The 19,510-nt window shown below is 24.9% G+C and overlaps 1 protein-coding gene across 7 annotated transcripts; it reads left to right on the top strand.

The window, feature by feature from the left end:
• The first annotated feature begins 142 nt into the window (after nucleotides 1-142).
• Nucleotides 143-19,308, top strand: LOC122712616 (CAP-Gly domain-containing linker protein 1). 7 transcript variants are annotated; one of them, XM_043932396.1, is made up of 23 exons: nucleotides 1,458-1,595; nucleotides 2,166-2,326; nucleotides 3,074-3,463; nucleotides 7,009-7,077; nucleotides 8,199-8,351; nucleotides 8,433-8,627; nucleotides 9,727-9,931; nucleotides 10,549-10,768; nucleotides 11,868-11,912; nucleotides 12,873-13,013; nucleotides 13,092-13,256; nucleotides 13,781-13,801; nucleotides 14,616-14,796; nucleotides 14,867-15,538; nucleotides 15,608-15,726; nucleotides 15,790-16,102; nucleotides 16,170-16,321; nucleotides 16,397-18,075; nucleotides 18,138-18,228; nucleotides 18,306-18,336; nucleotides 18,450-18,624; nucleotides 18,715-18,893; nucleotides 19,191-19,308. In XM_043932396.1, exons 3-23 carry the CDS (start codon nucleotides 3,262-3,264, stop codon nucleotides 19,235-19,237), a joined length of 5,055 nt encoding a protein of 1,684 aa, XP_043788331.1. In that variant the 5' UTR covers nucleotides 1,458-1,595; nucleotides 2,166-2,326; nucleotides 3,074-3,261; the 3' UTR covers nucleotides 19,238-19,308. The 7 variants fall into 7 exon arrangements, with proteins under 7 accessions (XP_043788338.1, XP_043788335.1, XP_043788336.1 ...); XM_043932400.1 differs by lacking the exons at nucleotides 2,166-2,326; nucleotides 3,074-3,463 and adding an exon at nucleotides 147-300 and having other exon boundaries at nucleotides 1,455-1,595; XM_043932402.1 differs by lacking the exon at nucleotides 3,074-3,463.
• The last annotated feature ends 202 nt before the right edge of the window (nucleotides 19,309-19,510 follow it).

The raw sequence follows: 19,510 nt of genomic DNA, 5'->3' as shown, positions 1-19,510 counted from the left end.
ACAATCTGATTTTTTGTATTACTAGTATTTCAGAACATGAAATAAAATTTTATAAGTTAATAAATCTATTCTGTAATTTATTTATGGTTATATTGAAATATAGAGAAAAATTGACAGAAAATTCTAAATTAATTCATAAGTAGACCGTGACGGCGCTTCTGGCGCCACTAATTGTCATTTTTCCGTTGATTACTGTGTGAATTTGTGCGAATATTTTATAGTGCTTCTTCATAAATATAGTGATATTATAAAATATGTTAATTAATTGTACGTGAATTTATCATATCACAATTAAATAAGGTACGATGATTGTATTTTTAATGATTAACATTGATTCCGAAGAGGTTAACTTTCCACTTGACATTTTTTTAATATTTTAATATTTTTTTCAAGCAAAATTTATGTTTTAATATATTTTATTTTTGAATAAAAATATAATAATTATATTCATATGTCTATTTATAAGTGTCAGCATTTATTATAATGCATATTTTGTAATTGCATGCGTAATTTAAATGTCGATTTCGATTAATATAATATAACGACTTTTTGATTATAATTTTTGAATTTTTAACATAATATACTTTTTTATAGAAATTAAATAAAATACAAATATAAAATTTAAAGATTTTTAAATATTTAAAATATTAAGTTAATTTAAAATTATTTTAAATTATGTTAATAACTGAAATTATTCTGTTTATATATATATATATATTTGTGTGTGTGTGTGTATATATATATATATATATATATATATAGTATTCCATTTAACGCAATAAATGATTTTTCGGCCATTTGCTATCTAAAAATAAAATTTTAAATAAAAATTTATCGGTACTAAATATACAACAAATGGTGATAATAAAAATTTCGAAAATAATTTGTTTTCACAACAAAATCAAGGTCACCTTGAATTTTTCAAATAAAATCAAATATTTTTTTTATCATCATATTGTAGAAAATTTTGAAATGAATTTAAAAAAATAATATCATATTTTTTTAAACACAATATTATGTTTAGAATAATAAGAAATAGAAATATTTAACTTTTTGTCGCATTTTACTTTTGAATAATATAAATATATTTAACCTTAAGATTACTGAATGTAAACATAGAACATTGCTTAGAAGCAATTATTAGTGTGTCATTGCAGTTTCTTTACTAATTTTTTTTTATTTTTTCACAAATTCAATATTTTGAATATTTAATACAAAGTTAATATTTTGCAAGTATATGTTCTTTTTCTGTATAATATTAAATGATATCGTAATGATCATACTGAATAAATTTATTGTATTTGATATTTCATATGTATACTATTATTTTCATTGTACTAATATTCTATTAAAATATTAATATATTTTTGATTGTATTTTTTAATTTTCATTTTACTTATATATTTTTTGAATTTTTCTTTCAATTTTATTAATCCATCATTCTCATGTTTCAGTTACATAATATTGTTATATATATAAGAACATGTCTGATCCAAAACCATCTGGAATAAGACCACCATCAAAAATTGGTCGACCATGCAGCAATTTACCACCAAGACCAGCAGTTCCACCATCACCTCCAAGACCATCAATGAGTAAGTCTTTAATAAATTTATTTATTACACATTATATTATATATGCATGTCTTGAAAAAAATTATATAATTTTATTCACATACATATTATTTTCTTAGCTTAAATTTTAATGTATTTTGTATGTTTAATGTTCTTTGTCTGCTACATGCAAAACATTTAATTTTTAATAAGAATTTCTAAATATTTCAAAAAATGGCATAACTATACATAGCTGTGTGGTTTGGTTAAAATAATTTATTTGAGAAGGTAATGCTATTATATATAGATAATATTTAATCACACAAATATATTTGAATTTTATATCATCACAATATATACTTCATTATATTATTTAAAATACAAATATTTTATTTTATTCTATTTTTAATAAATATTATTAATAATGATAATATTAAATATTAAATATTATTTATAAATGAAAAAATAAAAAGAAGAATCATTTTATATTTATATTTATAATCTGCATTGATAATAAAAAATTTAAACCAATTTAACAAATCATCGAGCTTGGTTCATACCTAGCCCAATGTATACATCAAGTGAGGAAACGATACAAATAAAGGGTTACAGTATGAAGCTGGGATCCGTTAATTCCCCACACCAAGTAAATGAGTACGCCCACGAGACCCTGAGACGAGCGTGAACGAATACTTTTACAAGCCCGAACTCGCTAACTTCTTGCGAGTCGTTCTTCCACCTCTCAGAGCAACGCATCTCGTCTGAGCGATCTGGTAAATATATCGACTTCTCATTAACAAATCTATGATCGTTATCGGTTACCGTCAATTTTATTTCATTGAAGAAATTACAGATGCAATGGTAAAATGAATCCCTATTTAATTTTGTTGTTACTAACTTTATGGATCATTGAATGATACACAGTATCATTTTTGCTTTTTGCAAGTAAATTGATTGTGTTTTCTGTTATGATGTTTTTTTTTAAAGCATTGGTGGATTTTCTTGTTGAATTCTTTATTAGGATTTATTGGAAGTTTGATTTTTCTTAAGGTTTTATATATTGTTCATCCTTCATATTTGAAGCTATTTGATTATTTCTTAAAGATATAAATATATTTTAAAAATATTATTTTATTTCATATTCATATTTTATTTCTTTTTCTCACTATTATAAAATTATATTTGGCCAAATAAATTAAAATGAACTATTGGTTTTATCTTCATGATGGATATTTAACTTTGAAATGTCAATTATATCTTTAATTCTCTTGAATTTCCAATACAATTATCAAATATTATTGTTTCTTATTTTACAGAAACATATCATATAATTCTATTATATCACTATTTGTAGAACTTAAAGTATCTTTTAAACTATACATCAAATAATTTCTTTAAAAATTTGTTTACTTCTTTAAGTTATCCCCATCATCATCACTTTTTAAATGTTTCTCCAACATCGTATATAAGTACGAATTCAATATCTTTTTTATAAAGATTAAATTTTGATCTTCTTTTAGAATAGCCGCAAAATCTACATACTAATCTATTCGATTATTCACGGCGCGCGGAGCGGAAAGAGATGCTAGCCGCGTACAAAAGCTCCTGGTCTCGCATTGAGGGCAGCTATCTTGCCTTATTGGTTCATCCAGTGACTTCGACTAGGAAGAGACCGCGACGCGTGTAGTGCCGGTGCAGTCATCGTCGTATGACGCACATTACGTTATGCAATTTGCATGTGTTTATTGTACGCTCAATTTCCAACCGTGCATTCCGTCTTTCCTCCCACGTGCTTGCCATGCTTTCCATTTCGGGCAGAGATTTTCACGGCGTCTATCTTGTACCCATGATCAGTCGCGCACGTATTGCTGATCGGGTTCGAGTTTCGCAACACGATAGAAAAGCTCAAGGTAACGATGTCAATCGATTTCAATTCCACATGGAAACACATACGTAGATACAATTTTTCGATATCTGATATTGATTATTAAGGAAATTCATAGTGATCCATGACTTTAAAATATTGATACTTAACAATATCAAGATTAACATATTGAAATGTTATCCATAATTCTGTATTAAAAAAAGATCACAAAGAAACTATTATCTTTTATTTTTATAATTTTATATTATTCTATTTTTATTATATTTTTCCTATTGAATTTGATAAGAATACTATTGAAGAGAATCGTGAATGTTATTTATTATAAATTTTATTTTTTTATTTATTTGATATGATATTAGATATATCTTTCATTGAAATTTTTTAATAATTTTCTAATATTACAAGTTACAATTAAATTTCTAATATTAATATTACAATTTATTAAAGATATTAATAGACAAAAATTAACAATTAATTTTTCATTCTCTTATTTAGAATGATCTATGATCATATAAAGAATTTATTCTCATTGCTTGATTAATTATCTTCAATGAAGATTATTCAATGTGTATGATGTTAAGATCTTTTTCTATGGTTCTCAATAATCAACATTTATAAAATTCATTAAGTAGTGCAAACATATGATACAAATGTTTACACATATTTTTTTCTTTAAATTTTATTAACATAATCATATCTTCATAAATATACTAATCTAAAATGATGATCTTTCCATCTGACATAATCAGTTTCATGATTTTCAATAATAATATATATAATATATATATAATAATAATAGATACCATCGGCTAAATAGATGAAGAATAAAACTGAAAATATTGCTCATTTTAGATTTCTTGATATTTAAATCGACAACGGCCGGTTTTTAGATTGATTCACAAATTTGATTTATTTTTTTATTAGCACCATTAATATAATATGTAATATGTTGTAATATTCATTATCTCTTTTATTATTGGTCAGACATCATTTAAATCCAAAATATAATTTTCTATGGTCTTGATATTTTCTTAAATGACTTCATTATTTAAAATGCAGATAAAATTTATTGGGAGAGATTAAATTTCTTTTTTGTTGAAAAATTATATTTGTATTTTATGTATTGGATAGAAGAATTTATATTTAAATGTTTGTTGTATAATTTTTCATAGGAATTTTAGAAATATTCTTAATTATTTTAAATAAATTATTTTAATTAAGAATTTAAAATAAAGAAATTTATTTTAATTAGGATTCATTTTCATATTATTTAAATTTTTTTATAATCTTTTTTATTTTCAATTTATTATTAATTCTAATAACATAAGTTTTTAACATGAATAATTTAATATAACTTTCAATGTGTAATTTGTTATTTTAAAAATTAAATGATATCGTAAGTTAAATGATATCGAGTAAACTATGAAGTATAAAATCGAAAGAATTTGAAAACTAATTTGATCAAGATTTTCAATGATATTGAAGAAATGAATTATCAGAACTTTTTTATAAAGATAGAAATCTGAATTCTCTCAATTCAGTTTCTATAGTTTTAATTTCCAAATAAATCTCATTAGAAATGTCTAAACTTCTAATTTCTAAAAAATTGAAATCATTAAACTATCCAATTTGTCAAGAAAGTAAGAAAAATTTGATACGTCAGCATTCGTTGAGCATGATTGAAAAATGATTCTAAAACAGAGATTGTCAAGCTACAATTAAATGTTCATTAGATTAGATTCCAGGAACAAATTGCTATCTGACAACTATAATATATCAATAGTAATCGAATCGATACTACTATTAACCTTGTTTACATATGGATCATCCACATTCGTGCGGAACCAAGGTATCTTGGATTGTATGACTACACTACGTATCTTATTACCAAGTATACTATATGTTAAGCGGTCAAGGTATTTGACACAATACAATGTTTATTTTAGTACTCTCTACTCTCTCGTGTAGTATATTTGTCTTTAGAAATAGAGTAAAAGAAATCCTACTGTATGTTTGTACTGTATTATATAGTTGTTCATTGTATATAGGATTTACCTGGACTCAATTGGTCGTTGGACTTGCATTGTTTTTTCAGTGTACTCTTTTTTTTTTAGTGACTCATGTCTAACAATTTGATGCATTAGACGATGATGCATCGATCTTTATATAGCGTTTTGAAAGAACTACGTTTTAGCATTTGAAGATTGATTTTATAAGAATACATGAGTTAATATTTAAATCAAAACTTTGGATTTGGTATTCATTCTAGGATTTTTATTATCATTATACAATAATTTTATTATTAAATATAAACTATTTGTATTATTTTTTACAATCTATTCAAGAAAAAATAATACTTCATTATTTTTTTATTGTTTTGATATTATTCACTTATCTTCTCAATTAATCGTCCTATTAATTTTTTATTACTTACAATAATCGTAAAAAAGCATAAACAATGAATCTATTATTACTCTTTTATATCTGTACATTATTTGCTTATTATCCAAATTACACATTTTGTCTCTACTTAATTTTTATTATCATTCAAAAAATTGCATAATTTATTTAAATCTTAAATATTATGTTTAAAATATCCTATGATGAAAAAGCATTTTTATATATTTTTATATGCATAGTTTTATATTCTATCGTTTCGTTTTAATCGCGAATCAATCTCATCGAACAGAAAATTCTACCTACGCAAACGACCTACTACCACTGGCTCGCCCACCAACCACTCATGAATAGCTAATTAAATCGCGAATCGTGACATTTTTCTCTGATTTTTATCATAGGATAGTAGCAAGCTTCGAGATAATACATTCGTTCTTACGTTCTAATTGAATTATCATTGAAAAATCTATGATATAGAAAAAAAAGAAATTTTTTAATTGAATAATTTAGATTAAATGATATAATAAAGTTGTTTAAAAAAATACGATAAGAATAATATTTTATAGTATTATATTATATTTTATGAAAGAGATTGATCTATCTCAAATTTTATTTTATAAATAACTTAATATTTTATAAAAGTTTCACTATTAATCATCATACTTATTATATTGATTTTATATCTACATTTTCTTCAAATTTAATATAATTTTAATTGATAATTTTATTTAATAATTTAAGGTGTATATATATATATGAATTTATATTATTTAATTATCATAAAAGGATTAAGTATAAAATCCATACAGGCATAATTATCGATTCGAACACACCTCGTTGTGATCTCTTTTACATAACACTTTGCTTAATAACTTGGCCCATAGGAAATAGACTTCCTCTCTTATGTATTATCCAATTGTAATTAAAAAACCTATTATTATTTGTTTTATCATGCATAACGCATGATCGTAATATATGAATCTTCTGGCTACATTACAGTGACGTTCACTGCATCCATTTAATTTTTTTTTCTTATTTCATTTTTATTTTTTTATAATGTTCAATCCTTGAACAAGGGTTGAAAATAAAATGCGGTAAGCTTGTTTGTTCCATGAAATTATGCTTTCGTTTTGTATGATTTGCATTGTTTTGCATTGTTTTGCATGATCACAGGCCAAATGGATCATCTTTGGGAAACGCATGGCCGTCGATTAAGCGAGGCTGGCCTGCGCAGAGGATCAGGTAGGTGCTTTTTTTTTTTTATTTTTAAATTTATTTTTTATCTCTTATATTTATGCATTATGTCCTAGTACATTTCAATAGAGAGATGTAAAGTTTATCGCCTGTTTTTTAAACATTTAAATATGTAAATAATTAATAGAATGTAATTAACTAATATAAAATATAGGTATATGTATATTAAATTATGATTTAAAATAGAATATCTAGCTTCTCCACATATCTATATTATGTCTATATTAAATTGTCAATTGTTAGGTCTTTTCCTTAATTTTGAATGCAGTAATTAATAATATAAAATTTAAAATTAATTATTCAAAATTTGTATTATAAATATGTTATTTAGGAAAAGAATTTAAGAGAATGTACAATGATTGAATGTATATGTAGAAATATGTAAAATATTTATTTTATATCGTTTTATAATCACATAATTCCTTCATTAATACGTGAATCACATAGTTTCGCTGTTATATTGGCATTCATCCAAAAATGTGATTTCCAAAGTATTTCAATCAACACATCTATGATCACAAATTCTTTCAGACATGACTAATCTTTTTTAAAATGGGCGATGGCTCTCGCATCACTCTACGATAACAATAATTGTATACGATTGCATCGTCTTCTTTTGCGAATCTTCTCGTAGCTTTTTGTTGCACGTACGCTTGAAATGGTATCATGATCAACAGAAAATTTAAATTAATAAACAAATAAAAAAAATAAAAGATTTTAAGTATTCCATCCGAATAAGAGAGTTTTCTCAACATTATACTAAACAATTCATCAAAATATATATATATATTTTATTCCAAAATAAGAAATATAAAATTGTACACATTCACGAAATTTCTGGAAGCCACTTTAGATCAATTAAAAATTCTAAAACTAACGAATATTACAAGAATCCCTTATCCCAATTCATCTTTCTGAAATAAATAAAAGGAAACATTTGCAATTTGATCAATTCAATTATATCCCAACATCATCTTCTCGAAATAATTATCGCGATGAAAAAAGAAGGAAAGGAGTGTTAAAAAAGAAACTTAATAAAAAAAATTCCATCGAGAGAAGCAAAGAATTCAAGTGATGCCATTAAACACTTATAATTCCGCCCTGGACAGATAACAGCGTGGTCCTGACCGAGGACACGGACAGCTTTATAATCGGAGATCGAGTATGGGTTGGTGGCACGAAACCAGGCGCCATCGCCTATATCGGCGAAACTCAATTTGCACCCGGAGATTGGGCTGGAGTGGTCCTAGACGAACCGATCGGTAAGCCTACCTTCCCTAATTCTTGGTGAAGAGGAAATCGCATCTTCGATGAAAATTAACGGAACGGAATGGACCCCTCAGGCAAAAACGACGGATCCGTGGCTGGATGCCGATATTTCCAATGCGAACCGAAACGTGGAATATTTTCACGATTGACCAGACTGACCAGGACACCGTTGCCCGATACCTCTGAGGCCTCACCGACACAAAAGACACCTATCTCGCCACCTGACAGCTCGAAAGGAAGTCTCAGCAAGTCCATGTCTCCGTCTCTGAGTAAGGATCGCTGCAAGAGATACTCTCCTCGTCCGTAATGTGCTTGCATTTCTGTTTGAGAAACGGGGAATGAGAATTGCGCAAGAGGAATATGAAAGAATATGTTCTTTTTTGATAGAATTGTAGAATAGAAAAGGAATTGTGTTCGATGCTCGAGAATTTTGTAGGTTTAAAATAAAAATTGATAGAATAATTATGGTAGATTGTAAATTGTAAATTGTGTACTGTTTTATGAAACATATTACTGTACTTGTTTTATGAAAAATCGTTTACAGGTAAAGATAAATTCTGCAAAATTCTCTGTAAAATTATTTACGCTTTGTAAGGAATGTTTAGTTGCACGCTGTGTAGCTTTTAAAGTCGCACTATGTAGGCTACTTTTATTACTATTGTGTCTAACATGTAGCAGGTTGTTTAATATTTTTATTCAGTATTTTGAATCTCTTTGAAAGAAACGACGTATCATTGTCTTTTGCAATCTCTGCATTTTTTGTGTAGCCTGTTTATTCACGTTTATTATTTATATAATTAAATTTTTATGCATCAAGTTTTATGTGTTTAATAAATAAATTAAATATAGCTTCCTCACTTTCTTTTTATCGATTGTTAAAATTGTTAACGTTAAATATGCATTCTTGGATATAATCCTTAATTGATATTAGAGTTACATCTTAAATATTATTCTATAGAAATATAACAAAACAAAAATGGAACATAGAAAAATTTGTTATTATTCAACCTTAAGATTAAAGTTCTAGAAATATCCAAATGGATTCACTAGGATTCCTTATAATTCTTACAATTTAATATAGTAGATATATCCATATTTACCTATATTCAGAAATTTCTAATAACATAATTATTAAATATAAATCTTGCACTTATCAAGAAACCGTTTTTTCCTCGTTTCTTCCAATCAAGGATTTTATTAATTATTTACTTACAGTTATCAATATTTACTTACAATATGTATATATATATAAGGATTTTTTTAACAAAATTATATTGTAGAACATTGCTTTAATATTTCTTGCATGCATCTTTTTTTCTCCAAAAAATTTACACGTTATAAGAAGAATATTTATAACTCGTCACGCAGACGCATCAATGACGAGTCTATCATCGTCCACGGTATCCCAGAGGGATCTCAGAATAGGTGACAGGGTAATAGTATCATCCAGCCAAGGCAGCAAAACCGGTGTCCTCAGGTACTACGGTACAACAGAGTTTGCAGTCGGTGAATGGTGTGGAGTGGAATTGGATGATCCGATTGGAAAAAATGATGGTTCCGTCAACGATAAAAGGTGTGCATTATTATTCCAAATTTATAATCTGATATAATATCTCTCTAAAGATTTTCAGTTATTCAACATCATCTTTTTTTTTATTATGTGAAATATCATCCATTTCGATGATATATATCATTTAAATACATGTAATCGAAAATTTACATTTTTAATATTATTCGTTTGATTGATTTTCTATTGTCCTCAATTATTTATTATTTAAATTCTTAAAAATACTTTCTTTTTTTACTTCAAATTTATTATTTTTTTTTCGATATGTTTATTTTGAGTGGCTGAAATAAAGTTCACAATAGAGAATCACACGTTTCTGAAAAAGCAGCAGCGTGGGAAGAAATGTTTTGTTCAATCGGATTTCTTACATAGTTCTGCAAGGTAGAATTAATTAACGCGATTCGATCATGCTAAAGCTATATTTATAATCTCAATTATTAAATGCAAAACGACAACAACCTTCAGATTTATTATCATTATCTACTCTTATTGTATTATATTTTTTTAAAAAATAAATTAGATAAATAAGATTTTAAAATTCCATTAATTTTACATAATAAATTCTATCTATTTAATTTCTATTTTCTGCATTCACTTTACTAACTAGTTTAGCATTCATTCAGGTATTTCGAGTGTCGACCCAAATACGGTCTATTCGCACCCGCACACAAGGTCAGCCGGTCACCAACCAGCAAAAGGTCATCATGTATGGTGCATAGGCCAACAGGCGCCGCCTTAAATACGTCCCTAAGGAAGACCGGTTCCAGAGAGTCATTGGTCTCGGTCTCAAGCATAGTCAGCACCACCAGTACTGCTACTAGAGCTGGTGTTAGTGCCGCGAGGGTAAGATTCACGGTACCAGAATGAGGAGGATGATGGCCTGCAGCTTGTATCTTCTCTCCAGAACGCAGATTCCTGACTATCTATTTTTGTTTGATTTCAGTCTTTACTCGAACAATCAGAGGATTGAAAGGATAAATTAATTGGATATACACTTTCATCCATAAATATCCAGATATTTGTTAAATTTAATTTATATTTTTGTTCTAGTGTAGGCAATCATACTTTTTATTTTTGTTATTAATATTTTTTATTTATTTATATCCTAATGCAAATATCTAAATTTATGGATTGTAGTGTATATTGTATAATATTAATATATTGACAATCAAAAATATTGAATTATATCCCATTTTATATCTATAAAAGTTATCGTTACACTTTGCTTTCTGTTAAATGTTATGAAATTCTAAAACTTGAATTTTTTGTATATGTGTATATAAATGTATAATTTTATTTTGATTATTATTTTGTAAGAAAGACAAGTTGTAACAAACTGAGTCATCTTAATATTTTAAGAGTTGATATATTTTGTTTTAATATTAAATTTATAGCTTATTTAGAATTTGTATTATTTTTATAGAATACATGATAGAATCATATGAGAAGAGATCGTAAAATGATTCTCTGATTGTTTCGAGTAAAACGAACATATTTCTTTCAATTTGTATGAATAAAGCATCATTTTTTTTTTGTTAAACTGCTTTGAAATGCGTTTGCGAGTGGAACTGCGAGTTGTTAGCTTATTAGTATCAGTTGATGTTATTAGTTTAATATAGTTATAGATTTGTAGTTGTTATTGTTGCTGTTCTTGTTAATAATGTTATCAAATATTAGATAAAGTTTAATTCACAATCCAAAGAAATATTCAATATTCATTTTTGAATTCATTGTTTGACTTTATTGAATGCTTAAAGCAGTCATGTATAATAGTACAGTATTTTTTTCATAAAGTCTTATATATTTTTTTATCGAAAATAAAAAAAGAAATATATTTATTTATTGAAAGTAAGTAAGAATAGAAAAAAAGGAGTTCTCTGCGATTTAACTGTATGGCTGTTGCATGATATATTTTTATTTTTTGTTGCATCCAAAATTCCAGAGGCCTGGTTTGCGCACTTCGACACCTGCACGAATTACCCTGCAGGTGAGATTATGATCTAACATTTATTTTGGTTAATTATTATTCCTTAAATAGAAATGTAAAATACAACATATATGATGTATACTTCATTTATTCAATATAGAAATAGATTAAAGAACGCATTGTATCTATATGTTTGCATAATTTCAAACATATAATTGAAAGTGAAGTGTTGTCATAATGATTCATTTAATCATTGTATATAGTATAAATTTATTTGTTAGTATGTTACTAGTTGTATAGTAGATAATAAGTAGTTTAAAAAAGTGATACTTGTATGTAATGTTAATAAAATTATCCGTCCATTCCTCTTAATCTCCTTAATTCTTACCTAGATATTTATTTTATAAATTCTTTCTCTTTTTTATGGATAAAAAATATTTTAAATTTCCAATAAAAAGTTCAAAAATTTATTTTGCTATTATTTATAATGCAAATCACATTTATTTAATTAGATGTCATCAAAGCAAGTGTATAATGAATAATTCTAGATATTACGCTTTTGAAATTCATATTGAAAATAAAATATATTCATATTAATCGTTGATGACATAACGTCGATATAGCAATAATTAATTACGTATATTTCAATTCTATCACAAGAATACTACGCGCTTTGCATTTTTATTCTGGAAACTTTATATGCATTTATATGCTTTTCTCCTCCTATTTATTGAAAACCGGTTCTTCAATAACTTAAGAATTAAAAAACAACGATAAAAGTTTGTTGTTTGTAAGATGAAAATATATATATCATACATAATATGATACAATAAGTATATAAGAATAAATATACAATTTATAAATATATAATAGACACATATTTTGATGGCAATAATTAAATATTTTTTTTTATTGAAATCATAAGAAATAATATAATTTTTGTAATAAATTCTTTTAATAAATAATCTCTAAAAATAATTTCTACAAAGTTTTTTCTTATACGCATTTTCATCATTTTAGGAAACATTAAAGGAAAAGGAGCAGGAAATTGAGATTCTTCGAAAGGAAAGAGATTTAGAACGTGAACGAATTACAAAAGCTGCAAATCAAGCAGATCAGGCAGAACAATCACTTATATCAATAGTAAAAGAATATGAGCAGGTTGTAACATTATACATATTACTTATGTAGTTCATTTAATATTATAATAATATTTTAAAAGGATAATTTTAATTTTAGTATCGAGAAAAAATGCAAAGAACAGTTTCTGAAGCGGAGGTTGCGTTTTCAAAATTACTCGAGGAGAAAAATGCACTTGTTTTGCAATTGGAAGAGGAGAAAAGAAAATGTGAAGACCTTCTGTTTCGTTTTGAAGAAGAGTCAATTAACAAGGACGATATTCAGGTATACATTTTTATTGTATAATTTTTATTTCATAAAAGATATATGTCAAAATATTAATTATTTAGAAGATATATAAGGTAAGTATGAATAATATAATGAAAAAGAAATTTAAAAATCAATCAAATTAACAAAATGCAAAATGAAATAAAAAATATATATCATTTTTTTATATTTGTTCTTGTTTCATTTTGTTTTGTCAAATTTCCGTTTCTTTTCTAAAATACTATATAATTTTATATATCATAATTATATAAAATTAGAATCTAAATTAATATGCTTTTTCTAGAATTAGGAGCTTATATTATAATAAATGGTGATGGGTAAAGCTATAATATACATACAGCTCAATTTAAAAAAATATGAGATATTAAAATTATTTTTAAATCATTAGTGATCAATGCTTATAATTGTATTTTAAAAAAACAATTCACTAAAAATAAAAAATGAAAGATTTCATAAGGTATATTGACAACATTTGTATTTAGGCTGTGGGTTAACGCAAAAACCTTATCGTTTATTTTCAGAAAGAAAGAAGTGAACAATGTGTGAGTATCCGATGGGACACTTGGCCGTTTGAGACAGACAAGGGGTTGATGACGCTGTTTTTCTGCACCGCTTATACTTGTATTATCGTCACTATAGTCATATTGTTTAGCATTTCATCGCAATTTTGTCAAAAACGATAATGCCGCAATACTTCCTCTCTTTCTTTAATTCTTAATTTTTTTTAATGTTAAATATCAGAATTATAATGATGATATTATTATTTGATACTTATACAATTAAGATATATAAAAATAAGAAAAGAAAAGAGAAAGTAAAGAATAGAGTAAAGAAATCGTATTTATATAATACATAAATTTAATTATTATGCTATTGAAATTTGTTAAAAAGGTGCGGGTTTAACACGCTTTATGGTGCACTGCAAACTGTAATTGTTTTCAGCATTGCTTTTTTCATGCTAAATTTATGCTTTACATATAAATCAATCATTAATACGTAATAAGTATTTAAGTTAATATGAAAAATTTATTTATCAATGTAATTTATTTATCTATGTTTATTTATTTATTTATTTATCTACTTATTGTGTATTTATTATTTGCTTTTATTTATTAATCTATTTATTATTTATTTTGATTCTATTATGTTACACACAAATGTATATTGTTATTCTGCAAAATCAAATAATATATCTTATTAAATATATATCTTACATTTATTGAGGCATATAAGAAAAGTGAGATTTTTATTGCTTTCTTGCCTAAATTAATCAGTAAAAAATATATATCTTGATGCACTTTATGATAGTTAATATTTAAATTAATTAAAATATTAAACAAATGCATTTATTATTAGGTGGTAAATACTGTAAATGAAAACAGGATTAAAGATCTTGAAAAACAATTACTGGAAGAAAGAGAACGTGTTGCTCAACTTGAACATGACAGTATAAAATTATTTGAAACAGAAGAAGAATTATCCCGTTTACGCAATGAAGTCTCCTGTGTTACTGCTCAAGAAAAAAATCAATTTGAAGGTATTTTAAAAAGGAATGTTTTATTAAATATTATTTTGTATAATTTATTTTAACTATGAATTTAATTTAGATTTACAGAATCGCAATAAAATTTTAGAAGAAACTAAGAATAATCTTGAAAAAAAAATGCAAGAGGAAAAATTACTTATGGAACGATACATAATTCAAATAAAAGAATTAGAATTAAAATTGAATGAAAATCAACAAGAAAATGCACTTCATAAAGAATCAGAAATTAATTTAAAAAAAGAAATAGAATTTGCAATAAAAGATTTGCAAGAAAAAAATATATTAATAGAAAATATGAAAAAGGAATTTGAAAATAGTACAAGTTCTTTAAAAGAACAATTGCATAAAGCTATAGAAACAATAGAAAATATTAAAAAAGAAAGTACAAGTGAAAAAGAATTATTAATATTTAAATATGAAAAGATAGTAGAAGAAAAAGAAAATCTTCTGAAAGTAAAAACAAAAGAACTAGAATTAGAATCAAAGAAACAATTAGAAGTACAAAATATTGCTTTAGAGAATCTTAAGACTGAAAATATAAATCAAATAAACAAGCTTTCAGAATCTTTCAATGAGCAGTTGAATATGAAAGATTCGAAAATTAAAGAAGTCTGTATACAATTGGATCAAAAAATATGTGAAACTGAAAAACTGTTGACAGAATTATCTATACAAGTTGATATAAATAAAAAAAAAGATGAAGAATTATACGCTGCATTAAAGAAACTTGAAGGTATATTAACGACGCAGAATATGTAAATATTAAATTAAAATATTTATAATATTTTTTTTTTTTTTTTAGAATTAAATGAAAAACTCAAATTAATGGAAGAGAAGAATAGTTTGCTTTCTAAGCAGATACAGGAATATGAATCAAAAACTGAAGACAATTTTAAAATAATCCAAGAAAAACAAAAATTAGTAAGTACTTTTTTTTCTTTGCAAATATTAAGTTTATTAATTTCAAATTTATTATTATATTAGGAGCATGATATTGCTTCTTTAATGGCTACAGAAGTCACTTCCTCTTCACAATTAAAAAAACTAAGTGAAGAATTAAAAGTGAAAGAAAAAGAATTATTAGACCTTCGTTCGACAACTGCAGCTGAAATAGAGGAATTAACAAAACGTTATCAAGATCAAATTGAAGAAAAAATGAAATGTATAGAAGAAGCAAATGCTTATATATCTCAAAAATCTCTATTGTTCAGTAAATTAGAAAATGATGTATTTGAATTGAAATCAATTCTTGCAAATAAAGATGAAGAGATAAAAAATCTCACACAAAAGACTTTAGGTAAGAGATAATATGATATTAAATTATATTATTTTATTAAATTAACATTAATTATGTCTATTTTCAGAATTACAGGATGCACTTACTTTATCGGAAAAAAATAAAGCGATTCTGGAGAATAAACTTCGAGAATTTGAAAATAATATAGAAAAATTAAATCAACAAGTTGCTAATTCAGAAAATAAACTGTTGCAAGTTACATCTCAAAAAGAAAAATTGGTTAGTTTATTTTATTTAGAGTTTTAAAAATGCAAATTTTTAATGTAAAGTATATTTTATTTCTATTATGTTTAGGAAACTGATATAACAAATCTAATAAGTACTTCTACTGATTCGTCAGAACAACTTATGAAATATAATGAAGATTTGCGAATAAAAGAAAAAGAACTTGATGAAGTTAAAGATAAAGCATTCAAAAATGAAACCTTACTCAAATCATTAGAATCAAAGTTGAATAATATGGAAGTAGAATTAAATAAAGCTAATAATTTGATTCAAATACAATGCTCAGAAATAGAGAATAATAAATCTGAATTAGAAAAAGAAAAAAAATTGAATACAGAATTATCTATTAAAATAAAAAGATTTGAAACAGAAAATGTAGAACTTGAAAAACATATAAAAGAAAATAACTGTATTAAAGAACAACTTAAAGAAAAATCCCAGGAATCATTAAATCTTTCAAATGAGTTAGAAAATAACAAAAAAGAAGTGATTAATTTACAAAAACAATATGAAACTTTAAAAAATTCACATAAAGAAGAGATATTTTCTCTTCAAAAAGAGATTAATGACTTAAAAATGGAATTAAATACTTCTCAAGAAGAAACAAAGATTTTACAAAAAACAAAATCTAAGTTAGAAGCAAATCAAAGTGCCAATCGTTGGACGATTGAAGAATTGACAGATAAATTAGAAATTGAAATAGCAAATCGCACAAAATTAGAATTATTAATAACAGAAAAAGATATTAATTTGCATGAATTAAAAAAGAAATATGAAGAATTACAGAAAATAAATGAAAGTTTAGTTACTAGTAAGGAAACCATGAATAAAGATTTGACAACATCATTAGATATTATGCATAATGAAGTAAAAGAATTAAAAGATAAACTAATTGCTGCTACAGAAATAATTAAAGACAAAGAAAACGCTCTTGTTGAAACCAAAAAAGAAGCTGAACAATTTGAAACACAACTTTCTAAATTGAATGATACTCTCATATCCATGCAAAAAGAACAAAGGAATAAAGTAAATGACATGAAAAAAGTAGAGGAAGCTCTACTAGAGAAAGAAAAAGAAATATCTAATATTATTGAAACAAAAATTTCTTTAGAAAATAATGTAAAAATGTTAGAATCAAAATTAGAAAAAAATGTAAAAGATTTAGAATTACAGTTAAAAACTATACAAAAGGAATTAGATGTAAAAAATAATATACTTCAGGAAACAGAACATATGATGAAAGAATTGAAAAGTTCCAAAGAAGAATCTGTAATGAAATTACAAAATACTTTAGAATGTGAAATGAAAGCTAAACAAACTGAATTTGAATCTATAATGCAAAAAAATTCTGAATTAGAAAAACAGCAACAATTGTTTCAAGATATAATAGAGAAACAAATTAGTGATTTAAATAATAAAGAAATAACTATTGATAAATTAACAGCACAAATTAAGGCTTTAGAAAATGCACAAACAGAAAAATTAGAAATGGATAAACAAATAGAAAGTGAAGAAGTTAAATTTATGCAAAGTAAATTAACTGAAGCGATTAAAGAAAATAAAAATCTAATTGAGAATAAAGAATCTCTTGAAAAATTATTCAAAGAACAAGAACAAAAAATTGAAATACTTACAAATATCATAAAAACTAAAGAAAAAGAAACTGAAAAAAATGTTCAAAATTTGATAGAAAAATTAAATCTTATGTCAATGGAAACAATACATTTAAAAGAAGTACAAAGTAATTTGTAAGTAAAAAATAAATATTAAATATTCCTAAAGTTTTATATACCTATATTAATCATTTTAGGGAAAGGGAGAATAAACAAATTACAGCTAAATGGACAGAAGCAACAAATCAATTAAAACTAACTCGCGAAAATATAAAAAATAGTTATGATGTAAGTTTTTGATTTTTATTTTATTATATGTTTATTATAAAAATATTATAAATAATAAATTGTTATTTATATTGCAGGCAGCTGGAGGTGATATGAAACAACATATAGGTAAAATTTGTTTTAAATCAATAAATCCTTTTTGCATTTTTTTTTTAATTATATTATAAAATTAAATTATCGATTATTGATTATAAATCAATACTGATTATAAATTATTTCAGTGGATAAGGATATTGATATTTTAAAATTAAAAGAAGAATATGAAACAGCAAAAAGTCAAATAGATTTCTTAAATTCTGTAATAGTTGATATGCAACGTAAAAATGAAACTTTACTATGTAAAGTGGAAGTTCTTGAAATGGGAATACCTTCCAATGAAGCTGATGAATATACCAAGTTTGTAATATTTAATATTCAATCAAAATATCTTATAATAATTATATTAATGTAATCATTATTAATTTAACTATATTATTTTGATTAAAGAACAACATTAGAGAAACGTATGGCTGCACCACGTATGTTCTGTGATATTTGTGATCAATTTGATTTACACGAAACAGAAGATTGTCCACGTCAAGCTCAAGACTTTCTAGATACAGAAAAAATCGTAAAGTCTTCAAAAAAACCACCGGTGGAAAGACCGTATTGCGAAAATTGTGAAAGTAAGAGTTCATTTCTCAAAATTATATAAATTGAAATTTTTTTTATTATATTCATAATAATTTATTATAATATTTTTTCTCCTAGGAGATATATAAAATATAAAGTTCTGTTCTAAATATTTTTTTAAGTTTCTAAGAAATATTAGCGAAATTTTGGAAAAATATTTTTTATAAACAACTAATACAAAGTTTTTTATTAAGTATATTTCTTAAATATTTCACATTAATTCTTCTAATTGTTTCTTTGTAATTTCTATCTTTGTAATTCTATTTATAATTGTTTTAATTGTTTTGCAGTGTTTGGACATGATACTCGTGATTGCGATGATGCTGAAACATTTTAATAGAGTATTGTCATTCATAGATATTTTATTGCTTCTCAAAAATCCTAATTACAAAAAAAAACCTGTTGAAATTTTTGCAGAGTATATTTTTATATGAAAAAATTTAAAACTATAGTTATATGCATGTCTTCCTGCATAGGAATATGCATATTAATTGTCCAAATATTGACAATTCCATGATAAATTTGTGCTCCTCATGTTAAATTTATGGTTTGAAAGTCTATATATGTTTTTATGTGTATATTTGTTGCGCTTCCACGTGATTGTTAAAGT

Source organism: Apis laboriosa, unplaced genomic scaffold (genome assembly GCF_014066325.1).
Source record: "Apis laboriosa isolate Shangri-la unplaced genomic scaffold, ASM1406632v1 scaffold204_cov149, whole genome shotgun sequence".
NCBI lineage: Eukaryota > Metazoa > Arthropoda > Insecta > Hymenoptera > Apidae > Apis > Apis laboriosa.
This window is presented reverse-complemented; position numbering and strand designations above follow the sequence as displayed.

What these genes read in the sequence shown, in the direction of transcription:
- LOC122712616 (XM_043932396.1), top strand. Translation starts at nt 3,262, where the DNA reads ATGACGCACATTACGTTATGCAATTTGCATGTGTTTATTGTACGCTCA. An exon ending in GGTTCCGTCAACGATAAAAG is followed by an intron (nt 9,932 to 10,548) that starts GTGTGCATTATT and finishes GCATTCATTCAG; the next exon opens with GTATTTCGAGTGTCGACCCA. An exon ending in CTGGTGTTAGTGCCGCGAGG is followed by an intron (nt 10,769 to 11,867) that starts GTAAGATTCACG and finishes CCAAAATTCCAG; the next exon opens with AGGCCTGGTTTGCGCACTTC.